Source organism: Protomyctophum parallelum, assembly GCF_964188405.1.
Source record: "Protomyctophum parallelum genome assembly, chromosome: 17".
In the NCBI taxonomy this organism is placed as follows: domain Eukaryota; kingdom Metazoa; phylum Chordata; class Actinopteri; order Myctophiformes; family Myctophidae; genus Protomyctophum; species Protomyctophum parallelum.
In genome coordinates, this window is record NC_139719.1 from 31,184,041 (window position 1) to 31,202,696 (window position 18,656).

The 18,656-nt window shown below is 41.9% G+C and overlaps 1 protein-coding gene across 1 annotated transcript in view; it reads left to right on the plus strand.

Annotated features, from left to right (window-relative positions):
• Positions 1-16,916: 16,916 nt before the first annotated feature.
• The window catches only part of LOC310874475 (SRC kinase signaling inhibitor 1-like), a 70,643-nt gene continuing 68,903 nt past the window's right edge, over positions 16,917-18,656 (plus strand). Inside the window, exon 1 of the mRNA XM_083787285.1 lies at positions 16,917-17,228. Within this exon, the coding sequence (XP_083643411.1) occupies positions 16,935-17,228 (294 nt within the window). The 5' untranslated portion in view covers positions 16,917-16,934. The remainder of the gene's footprint in view (positions 17,229-18,656) is intronic.

Consider the following 18,656-nt stretch of genomic DNA (forward strand, 5'->3'; position numbering starts at 1 on the left):
CCCTCATTAGGTTACTTTATATAGCCCTGAACACACTTGACTATTTTCAAGACACGGGAGTTCATAAGGTCCCATAGAGTGAAGTATTTCGTGAACGAATACTTAACAAAACGAAGAGGTTTCTTTAGAAACCAAGGTTTTGTAAGTAGAGTGAGCGAAATACTTCACTCGAAACACCCTTCTGTCTTGGCCCGGCAGAAGGAAAAGTGTTCGAATGAGCGCGCTGTGACGTAGACGCAGCCTAGATGCTTCGAGAAGCAGGGCATCTACGTCATCGCTCTTAAACCCACAGGGCATATTTTAGGAGCTTATGCCCTGGGGAGTTCATGAATGAAGTTTCTGCCCTTTTGCTCCGCAAAGGGAAACATCCCATAGAGTGAAGTATTTCGCTCACTCTACTTACAAAACCTTGGTTTCTAAAGAAACCTCTTCGTTAACGAAGTACAGTACTGTAGGACAGGTTTTAAGTGGTTAAAGCAAAAGCAATTTCCATTATATTGTATTGTTTGTAACCTCATGGAGTGGTTGTGGGCATGAAATTAGATGTCATAGACATACTGTACAATAAGTAATTGGCTATTTCAAACCAATCGCTTGCAAATAAGTAGAAATTCTCAATATAGCATAATCATATACATTCTTTTTAAGTTGATGTAACACTTAGATAATATTCTTTCAGTGGATACATTAGACTGAAGTCAGATGCATATCGGAAAGCATTTTCCGTTTTCTTTCTCCTCACGGAGATACAGTATTTATGATAGAATCAGCATGGCTGCCCATAGGGATGATGCAGCAGAAAGCAGGGCTATAGCTGTGGTCCAGTGAACTGGCTAGCCCATGTCAGTGTCCCAGTCTGTGACACTGATTAGTGGCCCCTAATAGATCTTGTTCCCGAGTCATCCGGTCCCACTGTTCAATCAGTCACACCAATTACTCACCATCAAGACTTGGTGGAGGCTAAGGTGAGCCCAAAATATCACCTGTTTCAGTCAAGACACTCATCAAGAATGAAAACCATTTACAGTCGTTCAATGATATTGCACTGTATTTGGTGGAGTATAGTTCTGCTCCCACGATGCTCCAGAACAATGACACTGAGCTCACAAACCCTCCCGAAACAGAGCCTAAAGATGAGTGCATTCAGTTCCAGTCAGACTAATGTTTTGCCATAAAAAAATAACAGTAACAACAAACCATTAATTCCCTTCACCAGGCTGAAGGTCGGGGCCGGTGATATGTCTGTTACTCCGGACCTCATGTCCCAAACCACTGGACCGATCAGTGACTATAGGACGTCTGATGGTCCTCTGACCTCTGGGCCAGCACCCTACACCTCTGGGTATGGCTTGCACTGAGCTCAGTCCTCGTGATGTGCTGCCCTGTTTTAACAACTCTAGTCTATACAGTAGAGCCTTGTGGTCATGTTTTGAGCAACCAGGCACTGGCAGGTAGTGATGCAGCCAGTCAGGGTACTGAATGAATAGTTTATTTTGATCTTTTCCTTTTTCAGAGAGACATTACAAATGAAACAGTTATTTTTAAGGTGATCTAAAAGGACAAAACGATTAAAAAAAACCCCAAAACAGAACAAAACAATAAAAACAGAAAACAACAGACAACGAGAAACGAGGAGTAAAAAAAAGACAAAAAGCTAAAATGTACTACTTCAATCGAACATTACATAGCATAACAGATAACTCAACCCCCCACTCATTCCAGGTTATATTTGAGCCTCTTTTTAAATTGCTTTAGGTTAATGCTTTGCTTTATAGGCTCGGGCAAGCTGTTCCACAGCTTAACTCCATGAACAGAAGCACACATGCTCTTCAAGGTAGTTCCAACATCTATTTGTTTAACCTATTTATTTTAGACGTCGAAAAAAAAAAAAAAAAAACAAAATTCTGCTTGCTGTTTGCATGTTTGCTGACATGTTTCTGTATTAGTGGTGCTCAATTTTTCAAAAATAGCAGGCCTACAAGCTCGTAGCGCTATGAGCTTGTAGATTTGCTATTTTCTTATAGCTAAATTATAACAATGTTTAAAACACAAAAAGGGGTTCCCGCCCAAAATGGGTTAAAGTTTAATTCCCCTCTCAACTCATACCTACCATCCCTATGCCTAAACCTTTTTTGAATATTGCCAGGAAGCAGTTTATGTCTTGCTTTATATAATATTTGTGATGTTTTAAAATCAACTAAATCAAAGAAAAATAATTTATGCGAATTCAGAAACAGTGAATTTGTGTTGTTCACAATATCCTACCTTATTGACTATTCGTATTGCTTTTTTCTACAGTAAGTTTATTGGCTGAAGGTTGCTTTTGTAGGTGTTACCCCACACTTCCACTCAGTGAGATATGGTGTTATAAGGGTGCAATGCAGAGTGTACAGTGAGTTGGAGTCTAGGACTGTAGGACATGTCATGTGTCCGTGACCCAAACATGGGTCCGGCCCTGGGAAACAAGTGCTCTAGTTGAGTCTAGTGTGTCAGGCAGGGAGGAGGTGATATGGGAGGTGATGTGCTTGCAAGAGGGTGGTAGTCATTCAGGCAGATATTTTTTGTTTTAGTGTAATGCGCTGTATCAGTGTAGTATAAGGGAAATTACAGCACTGCTAGTCAATGCTTGGATTGGAATTCTGCAATGCCTGCATTTCGTGTTGAGGTAACATGGATCTAATTCAATGTGGCATAAACCAAATGACAAACCCACTTTCACCAGCCATTTCTTTCTCTACAAGTACATCAATAAATAGTTATCCTGAAAAATTGATTCTCTATCTATGTCATCCAATTGTGACAGTTTGAGCAATTATACATTATTATTTTGGACTGCAAAACCGTGCACCCAAGGCATTGATTGCTTTTGGTCCCATTCTGATTTAAATTGAAAGACTCAAGATATCTTTGTGTGTGAATGCTCAGACTCATGAAAAAAAAACACATACAAGAGAAACACAATACATCACAGCACATCCAGTATGTAACAAGATTCATTACACCTTGGTGACACTTATTCCAAGACATCCGAGTTCAGAGTGGATGTTAACCCTATATACTTACAGTAGTCCCCCAGGGGTCTATACTAGGCGCCCTCCTTTTTTCTCTCCACACTAAATATATTCGACAAAAATAACCAAACTACAAGCTACAAGCAAAATGCGTTGCAGAAGCTCAAAACGTGATGAGCTACAATGCACTTTGAGCTTGTAGATCTGCTATTTTCGCTGAATGTTCGCCCCCCCCCCCCCCATAATAATGACAGTGACACCGGGCTTCATGCGGTTAAACAAAGAATGAACAAGATGTACCAGGCCTCCTATCTTTGTGAGCATATAATCCTGTTTTATTAAATTGTTTTGGTTCACCATCCTAAAGTCGTTGTAATCTCTTTGAAGCCATATCTTCAAAGTCAAGATATTTGCAGAGTGCTTTTTGTCATGATTTTGTCTCTGGAGTCTAAGAAGGTGACACGCCCCCTTAAAGATTACACCCGCAAGGAAGCGCTAGCTGACAGACTGCGCCAATGTTGCTATAGCGATAAATATCAGCGTTTAGTGGCCGTGTAAGAGCATCGCCGGTGGATAAATGTCACATTGGCTGACTCACGTGCGTCGGTGCTATGAAGGCATCCAGTTTTATGAAACGGTCTCGTGCTGAACTGCAGGACTTATACGGTCAAAACCCACATAAGCATCTATGTTTGCATATTAACATTTGTCCGCTTTAGCTCCAATGACACACCAGCCTGACTATTGATTACTTTTTAGATTAATTGAATAATGGAGAAGCACTGCTTATTAGAGTAACTCGTTGTATCCGGGGTGCAACAGTTAAAATAACCACCAAAGAGGACATGCTATTAGGGGTGACTCCTAATTTCAATGTCCTCTCTGGTTGTTTCATTCTGTTTTTTTGTTATTCCCAAATGGGTGCTGTACATTCTGTATCTTGTGGAGCAGAGAAAAAGCCCTTTCAGCAGATGAACCATGTCCCTGATTGTAATTATGTGGTGTCTAGTGCTCTGTGCAGCCTTGTGAACCATTTTATGAGGTATAGTGTAGGTATGTGCACAGAAAGGAGATGCAGGTTATTTATACAGCAGTGTTCTGCTCCTTTTGAAGCCATGCTGTGTCGCCAAAAGATAAGTAGTGGAGGCTGGCCCAGGCCGTAGCGTAACGGTCTGGGCACCGGACTGGTAATCCAGTCGCAGTGTGCCGCGGGTTCGACTCCCGGACCCGACACGGCCTTTACTGCATGTCTTCCCCCATCTCTCTCCCGTTTCCTGTCAGCCTACTGTCTGTCCCTTCAAAAATCAATAAAAGGCGTAAGCCGCAAAAAAATATCTTAAAAAAAAAAAAAGTAGTGGAGGCTGGAGTTAAGGTACAAATATCTGGCGAATAAAAAACGAAATAAAACGTCCAAACGTCACATAAATCGATACACATTATCTCTATCGTCAAGTGATCAAGACGGATCTGTCCAATTTTTCATATTTCATCCTGATTGGCGAATTCCGAACATTGCTGGCCCATAATAACCTACCTGACCTGGCGGAGTGCTCCAAGGGGCACTTTTTCTAACTTATTTTAACATCGGTTTGTTGTCATTAAAGCTGCAATCCGTAGGATTTATGTTCGACCTTTGATTTTTACCCACTGCTGTGTACCGGAACCTGAACTAAGCAACTCTTCGCTTCAGGTTGTCGGTGCAATTCAACACCATGCAAGCTGATAATTGCCTCAATTAAAGCAGCAGTTGGGAGGTTCGAGTCAACATGGGCTGCCTGTTAGAAGTTGGGAGCTGTGTGGTGTCTTGACCTTTTGACAGTTTCTGACACCTGTAAGATTCATCTTAATTGGACAGACACACAGTTTCTGACACCTGTAAGATTCATCTTAATTGGACAGACACTCATGGGTAGATTTTGAAGGTGCGTTTTACCAATGGAAATACATAAATTGGCCTCGCTCTGCGCACATTCGTATTATGAAAGGCATATCGGCCCGTGTTGAACGCACTGACCCGTGTTGAACGCACACACATTATGGCTTACCGCGGTCCTGAATATTTTAGCATTGTGGGAGTGTCCATATGTTAATTATTTTCGCTTTGCGCAATTTGCTATTAAGCCCCTTGACCTAAAGACACTCAGCGCATACCAATTAGACGTGGGTCTGACCACCTCATAAACGCAAAAAGCACTGTTTGATTTGACACTTGAGCGGCTCTGGGAGGCTGGTAGAGTGTTGCCATGTCTGTTTATTATAAGCGGCTTATTTTTCTGTAAAGTTGCTTTCTGTGTGGTTGTTTTTCTTGTTTCTAAAGTGGTTATTTGGGCTTTTCTCCTAATGTTGTTTAAACCAGTGATCCTCACACAGCACATTCCCATGTCAAGGATCCCCAGATGAATGCATTTGCCCAACTAAGGACAGCTAATCCAAAAATTTAATAAAAAGATTACTTTTGAAAATAGCAGATCTATACCAGCTCACAATGCATCACATTCATTCATTAAAACTATGAACTCTGACTGCAGGGGGATATATAATGATCATTATAACAATGTGCAAGAACATATTTAAAAAGAAGGAAGAACTTTATATTTGTGGACAATCAAAATGTTTTTTTATTTTAATGTGGTGTCATTCAAATTAATCTGGATATGGCAGACTCACTATTTAGAAAATAAAAACATGGCGCTTCATTTAAAATAGGTTACAGACCCCTGTTATATGCGCTTATTTTTATAGACCTATTTACTTGTTTCTATGAGACATGGCAGTTTTGCGTCTTTTTAAAAAAAATGTTGAGATTAGAAACGTCCATAATTCTTTCATTTCTCAACCTTAAAAATAAATAAAAACATCTCCATAATCCGTGGGATATGTGCTTTCATATGCTGTATCACACCCGATTCAAGTCTTCTTCAATAAAATGCTACGAGCGAACTCAGCGAAGACCATACCATCGGGGCCACAGCATTACGCAGCACGCATTCAACTCATTCCTTCGTCGTGACTTGAATGAAATAAAATATAATAAACGTTATTTTACTGGTGTTTTTCAATAGAAACAAATAAAGAGCGTGTGTAGGCTACTGTGTGCAAGTGCAACAGTGCATATACATGCATGCACTAGGCTATATTTCTTCCGTGTCGGGATGGTGATTGAGCTCTTCAAGTTCACAGCCCGTTTGGTCTTTCATAAAAAACGTTGATATTAGCCTAAAACACTCATGGTTCTCTCATTTCTCAACCGTTTTATTAAATGTAAAAATCTCCATATTCCTTAGGAATCTTGCTTTCATTCGCTGTATGGTACATGGTTCTATCGTTATCGAATTAATTAATTACGCATGGATTGCCAATTTGCCAATATGCTGCTATCTACTCGCAATTCCATTCCGATCTGAAAGGTGGGTCTGTTCTTTTGAGGCATAAAGGTGACAGCATGCAGTGCAATAGGAATAATTAACCCAAATGTGACAAAGGCATGTCATGTCTTCTATGGTGCCAGCCTGAAGAAATGTCATACCACGATCCCCAAAGTGCGCATTCCGTATGTGACATCAGCTGACTGGTAAAGAGAATAGTACGGACATGTTGATTGGGTACGTCTCAAACACGCCTTAAACACACCCATGACTAATTCAAGGCCGTTTTGCGCACTCCGCGGGGTGTCAAAAGCGCTTCTTAACATGCCCAAAATTGCAATATGACATACTACACGCCCCCAGATCATAATACTGTAATTAGATTAGTAATATAGAAGTAAGTAAAATAGAAGTCCTAAATCGACCCCTCATTCATCTAAGACTGTGGGCTCTATTTTGCGTGTCTTAAGTACCAGGTCTTATTCCCTAACTTGAGTAAACTAAAGACCTCGAGGCGTGATCAATGCTCTTTGGACACTCAGAATAGCCAAATGGCATTGATCACGCCTCCAGGTCTTTAGTTTACTCAAGTTAGGGAATAAGACCTGGTACTTAAGACACGCAAAATACAGCCCCAAATGTGTTATATTTCCTTTTAGAGCAACATCGACAAAATGTTTTCAAAAACATTTTGGTGACCTATTTCAACAGCTTAATTAAAAAATATCCAGCAAGTTTGGTGATGTTTGGAGAGACTGACATTGATTTGAAGCCAAAATTGTGCCACGCAGGCCCATGCACGTGTGCTTACTTTGAATGAAACTCACTGAATAAGTGAATGTGTCAGTACTTATGTACTGTAGACATATTCTGCACATTTTGTGATGGGAGTGGCTTCTGTCTTATATTCAGTTGGACAAATATAAATCCAGGAAAAGAAGTGAAGTGAAAATGTGACGTGTTCAAAGTGCCAAACGACAAGATCATCAAGAACATTATCTCCAAGCACACCATTATGCTGGTCATTTCCCTCATTTCTCATTAGTACAAACGACCAAAAAAAACTAAAAACAACAACAACAACAATGTGCTCATGCTTCCACACCATTTGTGGTAATGTTTTTATATCCCTTGTGATGGAAGGCAGCTGTCACTGACTGTATGCCTGTTGACTTCGGATTATGACCGCGGATAATTAGAATATTCATACAATATTGTGGGCTCAATTGAAATTCATATGGTAGGCTGGTGTCAAGATGCTGCGTTGTCATGTCACGGTATAGCAGGAGGATGGTAGATGGCAAAACAACTAAGAGAGGAGTATCATTCTCCAGCTGAAGACAAAGTATGATGTTTATCCTGAAGGCAGCCAAATTATATGCCTGCAACTGCACGCACGCACGCACACACGCACTAGGGCTGCAACTAACGATTATTTTCATAATCGATTCATCTGCCGATTATTTAAACGATTAATCGGATTATGACACTTATTTAGCTATGATTAGGCTGCTCTTCAAATAAAAGACAAACTAAATTAAAATTAATTAAAGCAACTCATGGTGTCTTTAGGCTTATTCTGACTGCATTAAAGAATAGCTACACATGTGTCAGTCTAGAAGGAACAGTACTCTTCTGAACTCAAATACATAGGTCATTTAAAAATAAATATTGTTCTTGTTCTTGTTGTTATAATCGTTATGTGTCATATTTTGCTTTGCAGTCGCTACTGTGCAACTATCATCAGATTGTAAGGGAAGAGAGATGGCTCACTTCTCTTTTACTTTACTTACACTTAACACTGGAAAAACTATGGTCAAGTGCATGGAAATCACCTATGATAAATTGCAAAAAGAATAGTGCTTAGTTGCCGATTCGATTAATCGATTACTAAATTAGTTGACAACTAATTGAATAATCGATTCGATTACGATGAATCGATGAATCTTTGCAGCCCTAGCACGCACACACGCACGCACGCACAATCAGTTTTTCCATCCTCCTGTGATAATTTTTGGCACCCAGGAGCATTTGGACTCAGTCCAAATGCTATACACATGCACACAAGTTTTCTGTCCGTCTGTCTCTCCCTCCCTCTGTGCTTATCACACTGACTTTCAAAAGACAAGATATGGAAAGTTACCCTTACCCATCCTTCGGTTTTGTTAATAGAAAACACAACATCTTATTAAAACGGAGCAAAGCCACGTAGTGCTGGTTCCTTGCTGGTGGTGTTAGTGAAGGTTGCTTCACGTTGTCTCGCCCCAGAGGAGACACTCACTTTGATGCATGATGCAAAGTGTCACTCTGGTCTTTCGAGACATACTGTAATGTTTTTATTGTGTAGCTCTGTAGGAGGCAAGCCATCAAAGGTCTGATTTTTTTGTCTGTGTGTAAATAAGCACCAAATGTCAGCATGAAGCAATTAATAGAAGTTATACTTCAGCAGAGGCATTTTAATGTGACCTCAAGGCTGTGCAGCCTCCTATGTACTGAATATGCATGAGGACAGTGTCTAATAGGTGTGGTACGAAAATATTCCATAATAGGTGTAATAACGGTGGGTTGGATCCCTGCCTATGATACGCCATCCAGCACCTCACTCCCAAAAAAGACGATTTTTGCATTCGGAAGAGGCAGACGATGCGGAGAGTGTCTCTGTGTATATACGCTCTGATGTTTTGGGTTACTCTTTTGAAATTTGGAATTTAGAAATTCTCACCTCCCCAATGTGGAAGATATTATACCCGGTGGTTGGTGCAGCACTTATTCTTCCTCTTTCATTGAACTCTTCCTACAGTAGGCTACTCTTTATCAATTGCCTCCAAAGAATAGAAACATATAGAACTTGGGAAAGAGGGAAAAGAGAGAGGTATAGCGGAGAAGAGACTGATTTTGTCGGGGGCCAGTGGCACTGTGCCACCAGCTAGAATATGATTGAGACTATGGAGAGAGGAATATATGAATACATGAATGAATCAACAGAAACGAAACATAGGAAGACGTGAGACGATAAAGAGAGGCACGGACATGAAAGAGAGAGAGAGAGGGAATGAAGCGAATCACAAATACAGGTTATCAAAAAGTCGGAAATATATACATTTAATAATTCCAGTCCCAGCACTGAGCGGGTTTCAATTATAATTTAACTGAGCATTTTTGGTGCGGTTATACATTCAGTCTTAATTCTATGCACCTGTCACACTGCTCCCTGGATGAGGCAATATGTGTTTTACTTTTGCATGTAGTCATGACGTGCTGGAGCCTCGAGAGTGGCGAGAAGGGGTCACTCAGAATACTCTTTTCTTTTTTCTGTTTTTGGGGCTTTTTATGCCTTTATTGATAGGGAACAGTAAACAGACAGGAAAGGGGGAGAGAGATGGGGAGTGACACGTGGCAAAGGCTGTCGGGCTCGGGAGTCGAACCTGCGACTGGCTGGTTTGGCAGCATAGGTGCCTCAACTGTCCGGGGCACTCAGTAGTATACTCTTAACCAAGGCAGGTGCACAGCCAGTGGTTAATTGCCCATAAGTTAGTTACACTGAGTTATTGATGTACAGAGAAAAAGCATTGTACAAGGAAACAGGACAGTGAACAATAGACATACTGTCCATATGGACATTGGACAGATCTACTGTCCCCATGGCAGTCAGGACTGCAGACTCACTCCCCTTCTGCCACATTCTGAGAACTCACCTCTGCAGACTTCACCTCATCACCTTATTTCGTCTGTTGACTATAAGTGTAAATAAACGCTAGCTATTTAAAGGGATCCTAGGTTCGATGTCTGCCTGCTTTCCTACAGTAGTTACTTTGTTTTCTTAGTACTGCATTTCCTCAACCACTTCACCTGTTGACTAACGTTCATAGAACTTGCACCATGTAAGTCGCTCTGGATAATAGTATCAGCTAAATCTATAAATTGTACAATCCATACTGCATCTCTCTTTACACATTCAGTATTATAATACCATCAGTATTCAACATGTTTTAGGTCAGCCACACTCCCACCCTGTCTATAAAAAGTGGGCTGTGGACTGTGCTACAGCACTACCTGCCTATACTGAGTCAAATACACAAGGAAGGGAATGAACTGAAGTAAATTTGGGCAAGGTGCAGCCTCCCGCCTAGACAAGTACAAATGATTAGACCACAGTGCGATGAAATCGTAAAGCTAACAAATGGCCTCTGTCAATGCCAGGCCACCGGTGACCAAGGTTGTGGTGGACCAGTGTAATGAGAAATGTTTGGATGTGGCCTTGAGCACAATGGTTTGGAAGGGGTCCAGCGTGGCTGAAATATGACACCGGTGGTACTGTGACGACCAGTCACTTTTTTTCTTTTTTGCCTGCCTTCAACTATAATGAACACATGGTGATGAATCTTCTGTATGCTGGGGCTGTAATGAGAACATTTTTCCTGATGTACTGTGCGAGTGAGATTCAGTTTGAGTTTTTGCCAAAAAACGCAGGACAGGTATTTGTAGGTGTTAAAGTGATGTTAAACCCTTCAAAGTGCTTTGCAGTGTATTTCACATTCATCGATTTACACACACATTCACATGAACCACGCAAGGCATCACCGGCTCATAAGGAGCAGTTATGGGTTCACGGTCCTGGTCAAGAACACTTCAACAACACGCGGCCAAGAGGAGCCTGCAGGGATCTAACCAATATGGGGGGATTAAACACTTCTATGGCTCAAAATCCCACTTTTAGCACACCCTTATGATTGAAAATATTTTGACTTGCAGTAATTGTCCAGGTAGCTATTACAACCCAACAATATATACCAAATGTCAACATCATTAGCATTCAATTTGGTTTAAGCTGAGGGTAAGGGCTAAGGTAGCATGTTCTTGTGACATTTAGTATAGTCGGGTGTAGTAATTACTTATGGAATGAATGAATGTTACCATTGGAAATAATACAACTATGTGTGTAGTGTGTACATGCACTGTACAATTACATTAGAGGACCACAGTGTAATGTAGAGGACCACATCAGAAAGAAGAATAGAAGTTGTATTGCTTGTCAATGTTTCGATCTTCATCAGGAGGAAGATCGAATAAGATCGATACATGTATACAAATTCATTCATCCATTAATTCATTCATTCATTCATTAATTAATCCATTCATTCATTCGTACACCTACATGTTTGTGTCAGCGAACGGCAGCTTTCTCCCATGGTGCCACTAATGGTATTACAGACTCAACGGCAGAGAAAAAAGTGTGGAAATGAACACGGATCGGCAGTGTTTGCAGCAGAGCAATTAACATTAGCGTTGCCTTAATAACAGAGGTGTTACTAGTAACTCACAGAGGGGTGCAGCCCATTAACCAGCACCGGGGGAGCAATGATGACATGTCGTAGGCAGCAAGCTAGAAGGCTTCACATGGATGAGCAAATTGAACATAGATCCTCAGAGATTGGTGTGGTTCTTATCTGGTTGACTTGAGTACACTAGAATTCAACCTTAGGCACCTCACAGATGCCAACATTGGCACAGGGGAGGGGGATCATTGCCACACTGTCATACAGTATACCCCCCCCCCCCACCCACACACACACACACACACACACACAATGGAGGACCAATTACTGTACAATATCTTTTTGCATGTGGACCAGGTAATGATGATTATGCTCAAGATCAAGTTTCAGAAAACTAGAGACTCAGTCATTGTTTAACCAACACTAACCTCCAGCAGTTGTCCAGATAACAACTCACCATTCAAACCCAAAGAATACATTTAATTATGTTCTTTGACATCATAATTAAACTTTTCAACCATTCAGCTCTCCACACTGTAGTGTAGGCCCAGCCCAGTGTAGCCATTCATTCTATTTCCCCTTTAACCGTGACATGAACCCTATCATCCCTATTCTGGGCATGTCATGTCATAGGCCAAACATCTTAACACATGAAGGAGACTGCGCGTCTTTGTATGGATTTACGCTATGAGCAAGCATAGTAAAGTATTATAAGTAACTGAACTAGAACTGTAAGTTCTATTCACTGGGGAGAGACTGACTGGGAATATGAAACATCATATACTGTAGTAGTTACCGTCAGGCTGAAACCATCTCCATATTTTGTCTTTTTCATGTTTTTCTTTCTTCATAAATCATGTGGCAGTAACGTGCAAAAACATCAGATTCATTGATATATGCCAAGCGAAAATGCTTAGCAATCCACCACCTTGCATTAATAGATTAAAGGACAATTGATGGCATACTCTGCAGCAGCCAGCAGCAGTTGTTACTGCATAGTACTGTACACTACATGACCACAAAGCTCAGTTTCAGTTCCATGGCAAAGTCTACAGTAGTGTTATTGTCCTACATACATCTTCCACACAATGTAGGGGTTTGCTCAAGGCTTCACATAAATTACAATGACAGAGCCACATTGCGGTGCTCCCGGTTTCTCTCTGTCTTTTCATTGCTACCATGGCTACCCACCGGAATTGCTGGCTTCTCTTTGAAGATTTATGTCTTTGACCATTTTCAAACACCCAGTACCTCGCCTCCCCGGCTTGCTCAAACTGGACTCGGGCAGACATTCTCAGGAGCTAACAATAGACACTTTACAGGTGCAAATATTGCTGTTGGATACAACACACTAATACTCGGTTTAACCACTTGAGAATAGCCGATCTACAAGCTCACAATGCACCGCAGTGTGATGCGTTGTGTGAGCCTCTAGATCAGCAATTTTTTGGCAATATATTTAGTGTCGAGCAAAAACAGGAGGCAGCCTATAGCTGGGAGGACGCTTGTCAACAGCATATAAATGGTCAAAAGCATATAAGTGGTAAACTGTGTACATTACATTACATTTTCTTTCAGATCTATCTGATAATATAAGAGCAGGCCAACAATTGCAATGCTTTGTGATATATTATTTTTTCATATTTTCATATTACTCAATGTGCCATCTTGAAACGATGACACAAAATAATTCAGTTGAATTCACTACCAAAAGGTGGAGATGGAGTGCCTCGATAAAGGGCCAGTGTGCCTACATGCAACACAACATCCACCGCACTTGGTCATGAAGGAACTGCAGTTGTGTTGCTGAGCTTGCAGCCTGGTCAGTCAGTACACACCAACTGTATTACACTTTCTTAACTGTGAGCTAATGACTCAAATGCCCTGGTTTGATGCACGTAAGCAAACGTATACTGGCTGGGCTGAACCACACGGATCGATATAGGATAGATCCCTCTGTCAGGCAGCCCGGACCATAAGCCGTATGAATTACCCCAATTATACTTACAATAATCCTAACGGTATTAAATATAAGCAATGGGCCACATTCTTGTTTAAGTCTCGTTTTCAGGAATTCACGTGTGACATCCAGGTTTAAACCCTGAATACTGTAAGTATGTAGCCTGTATGGCCCAGATAGATCGTTTGTAATCTACCTGGTTAATGACCAGGTAGATTACAAACGATCTATCAGAGTCAGAGTAAAGCCAGATACTTGCCAGTATACAGATACTTGATGTACAGTAGCAGAGGAGAGACGGTGCTAAAGAGATTGATCTCATGGCTCAGATTTCTCTGTTTGTTTGACAAATTGGCCCAAGGGGACTGACAAACTAATATAGCATCTGATATTGATCAAAACACCTTTTAACACCTTTTAGCCTGGCATCTTTGGGCATATCATTATAGCCAAAAATATCAAAGATTTTCAGAACGGTTTCGAAAATCATAAAATAGCACATGTAATTTTGCCATGTGAGACCAGATCATCCTGCAAAATAGGGCTTAAGTGGTGACTGCTGTCATGCAGGATGTGTCCACAGTCACCAGGGGGCACTGTGCCATTAACTGCATGTGAGGACATCATGTTCTGTTGTGTCAGTCTCTATACTGAGTAATCCTGAGTTTCCTGACACACATGGGTGACACTTTTCCTGTCATCTCTTGGGTGAGGGAGGCTGTGCTCAGTGATGGCAGCTCTGCCCCGGGGTTCCCATGGCTGTTTCCCCTTGTCACGATTGACAGATGCTGTGTGTGTGTGTGTGTGTGTGTGTGTGTGTGTGTGTGTGTGTGTGTGTGTGTGTGTGTGTGTGTGTGTGTGTGTGTGTGTGTGTGTGTGTGTGTGTGTGTGTGTGTGTGCACGCGCGCTTGTGGTCATATGCTTGTACTTGTGTTCATGTGTGAGTATGCTTATTAATTTATGCATGTCTATATGGTCATGTGTGAGTAATGCATATTAGTTTATGCATGCATGTGTGCACTGTTGCATGGTCATTTCAAACCATATTCTGTACGCAGAGCGAGGCCAGTGTTTCTTGTGGATGTGAATTTACTGTACATTACTGTGCAGACGGTTGCTCAAGGATAAATCAATACAGGTGTGGGAGAAACCCATGAATGATTCAGGTGTCCCAGAGCTGGACAGGGGCTCTGGAAAAGGGCAGAGATACCTGTCATTGATGAAGTCCAGGGATATCAAGAATCCCTGCTCATTGCCCTAATTTTGTTTTATGAGTGCATTCATTGTCCAAATTGTGCAATTATTTTTAAGATGCACTAGCATTTCACTAGCAGAGTATCTTAAGCGAAAAAACAACTTGGCGAGCCGTGTTTACAAGAAACATTGAGTTAGTTTTAACTAATATTATTAGTGTCCAGGGGGCTTAGTATTTGTATTTGTATTCACACCCCTGAATCAATGTACAATGTACCAGTCCTGTGACATTCTCACACCTCACATAATCACTTCCTCAGACTTGACATAATGACGGCGAGTTATCCTATGACTGTAATATTATGGAAATCTCTTTTGTGTGGTCCACAGCATAATCTAGCTGGAATTGAAGGCAACCGCATATCACTTATGATTAAACTATGTGTAAATTCTTCTGTATGATATACCAGCTGATATACCAGCTGTGTTGGTTTTGAAAATGTGGAGAAAAAATATATCGTATGCTTATTTTTTTCAAAAGATTGTTCCATTTGCAAGTCATGGTAGCAATGCATTTGAGTTGAATTGATTATATCAGACTGCAGCTGGGCATGCTGGTGCGCAACACCGCCAGCAACTGTGCTGTCACCTTCCCTGTTCATCCTAGTCTACACCTCAAACTTCTGCACTATACGACGTGCCACGGCACATAAAGTACTCTGATGACTTCTCCATCGCCAGCTGTATCATGGCTGACAACAAGGAGCATTATTTACAAAGCCCTGGCCGACAGCTTCGTAGGGTGGGGTGACGGCAATCTCCCCCAGCTCAACACTGGAGGAGCCCATGCAGTAGGTGGAGATGGTGGACACTTAATTCGACTGGATCGATAAATCTGAGGCCCACTACAGAAAGGGACAGTCACATAGCAATTCTGTAGCGTCCTCTTTTTTTGCTGTCTTCCGTTGAGGGAAGGGGGTGATGATATATTTGTCTAGAGACAGAACAGCTCACACTGCGATAGTGGGTGTTGGCATAACACAGTTTTGTGCATGTGTGCTCACAGACATTGAGCTTCTGGCATACATTCATGTGCTGAGATCGGCTATTTCATCATTTCAGTCCTTTCCATGTACAGTATGTGTGTCTGGACTATGAAGTATGAATTGACCTTTATGCTGGACAATCTGGAGTTTGTTGTGGCAGGTCGGTTGAGGAGGAAGCTGGATAAACTCTTCAATGTGCTAGTAGGGATGAGGAGCACATTCAGTGATTCAGCGCAAACTCATCTTCAATCCACAGCACACACCCCTCAAAGCGACTTGAACAGTCCTTTGTGCAAATAACCATAACCCCATTATGTTCTGTTCCCTTCCTTGGGATTACGGGCTCCTGCTTGACTCTTGACAGTTGGGATGTAGTATGTACACTGCAGAGCCATAACCGATGCCTGTTAAGGATAAGCTGCGCTCACACGGGCAGATGCAAAGATACAGTCTACCATTCATTTTCAATGGAAGCCAGTGACATTAAGATACCAGTAAGACGCCTGAGGGTGAGAGGTGAGGTCGTGTGCACACATCCGCCTGGGTCACAGCAGACTGCTGGGTGAGCGCTGGTGCTTTGGCATGGGGGGTAAGATCTTAATTTTCGACCTGTTGAGAACTCACAGGAACGCATGTCGGGAGCCATGGGTGATTTTTAACCTGCAGCACGGGTGATTTTTAACCCGCAGCACGGTTGATTTTTAACCCGCAGCACGGGTGATTTTTAAACCACAGCACAGGTGATTTTTAACCCGCAGCAGGGGTGATTTTTAAACCACAGCACGGGTTTGTCTGACTAATAACTGTAGGACTGTTGGTATGTCTAACCAAAGTATGCACCCCCTGTCGATACGTATCAATCATAGACAAACAATACAGATGTAATATATTCATGGATATATTCATTAATCACTGGTAATAGATTGCACGCTATACTTATATTTATTGATAGACATGTTAACTCATTAAAACTGGGAAAGTGTCTGTGTCAAAATGTGTTAGTTTTCGATTTTCTCTGACTCTCTGTGTCCATTTTGTTGTGCCACTGCCTCGGTACAGGTCGGGAGAAGAGAAAGGGTCCCATGATCTCTGCTGCTGATGCCGAGTTCCCGCGGGATTACCACACGCTGGCCGCTGCCGGCGGGCGCGGGGCCCGGCGCTTCGCGGAGAACAACAGCAACGGGGGGTTCCTGTCGTCCTCCCTGGACCGCCGGCAGAACGCCGTGGCGGCCAAGAGCCTGGAGGCCCTCAACAACATCCACAAAGCTGACATAGAGCGGCAGCGGAATGCCTTCATGGACCTGCAGAAGACCAAGTATCCCAACAACAGTCCCTGTAGCGTGTCAGTGCAGGGCATGGGCACTGTTGGGCGGCAGGTAATTATTGGCATTAATTACCTGTGCTGTACATGGTGTCACAGACAGTATACTTGGGAGGCCAGTCTGTGATGTCAGTTGGGGCCGGGCAATTATAACAGAACATATATCGAAAACGCTATTTAGAACCAATAACCAACTTATAGCCCATTTGCTACTGGACAGCGCTAAATGCTAAATAGACTAGGCAAGGCAAGGCCAGGCAAGTTTATTTGCATTGCACATTTTCATCAACAACAAGGCAATTCAATGTGCTTTACATACAGTAAGTAAAGGAAACACATTATAACAGGACAAGAATACAACAACAAAAATTAAATAATACAAATAAAACTTACAGATATGAAATACAGTGCAGAAGAACAAAACGGAATGAAAAACTCAATGAAAGGCAGTGGCAAACAGAAAGGTTTTAGCTGTGATTTAAAAGAAGAGTGGCACCTGCAGTTTTCTGGGAGCTAACCTGGACAGTCAGCTCAACCGTCTGGCCACCTAGGCTGCCAAGCCAGCCGGAGGGTGTGTAGCGGGTTCGACTCCTGAGCCCGACGGCCTTTGCCGCGTGTCACTCCCCATCTCTCTCCCTTTCCTGTCTGTATACTGTTCCCTATCAATAAAGGCATAAAAAGCCCCAAAACAAGAAAAGAATAGAAAGCAGGCCATTCCCAGATGACCTGAGCGGCCTGGATGGTTCATCATGTATTTTGGCCCAAACTATTCAAAGCTTTATATTATAGACCAACAGTAGCATTTTAAAATAGAATTTTTGCCAGTGTAAGGATTTAAGAACTGGAGTTTTAGGTAGACCTGTAAAGACACTGTTAGAGTAGTCAAGTCTACTGAAGATTAATGCATGGACAGGTTTTTCTAAATCCTGTTGAGTCCTTCAATACGTGAAACATTTTTTAGGTGATAGTAGGCTGGCTTTGTGATTCTGTCAATGTGGCTGTTTAAAGTCCATGACTACACCGCGATTTTTTACTTTACCAAAGGAACAAATATATTGGCTTTCTCTGGAACGTTTCGAAGAGCCAAAAGAAAATCGCAGTTTCCAATTTCGATTCCCTGTGTCATTCTATTTAACAAATGTGTCACTTCACTGTACCGTGAAATACAGTGGAGATTTAAAACATAATCTAAAAAAAAAAGAAAACGTTTGAGTGATAGAGTTATCGGAGTGAGTCGTCGGAGGATTGAGATGAAGATGGGGATGTTGGAGAGTTAAAGACCAATGCATTGATTGTTCCAAGCGTGAAACACTGAACTCTTTGCCCTTTCAAATCTCTCTCCTCTCTCTGCGGCTGCTCTTCTCTTTTAATCCCACCCTGTTTTTCTCTATCAATCAAGGACTGACCAGGCTGCATACCTGTCACAACTGGACCGCTTGTCTGCTTTCTCTATCTCTCTCTCTCTCTCTCTCTCTCTCTCTCT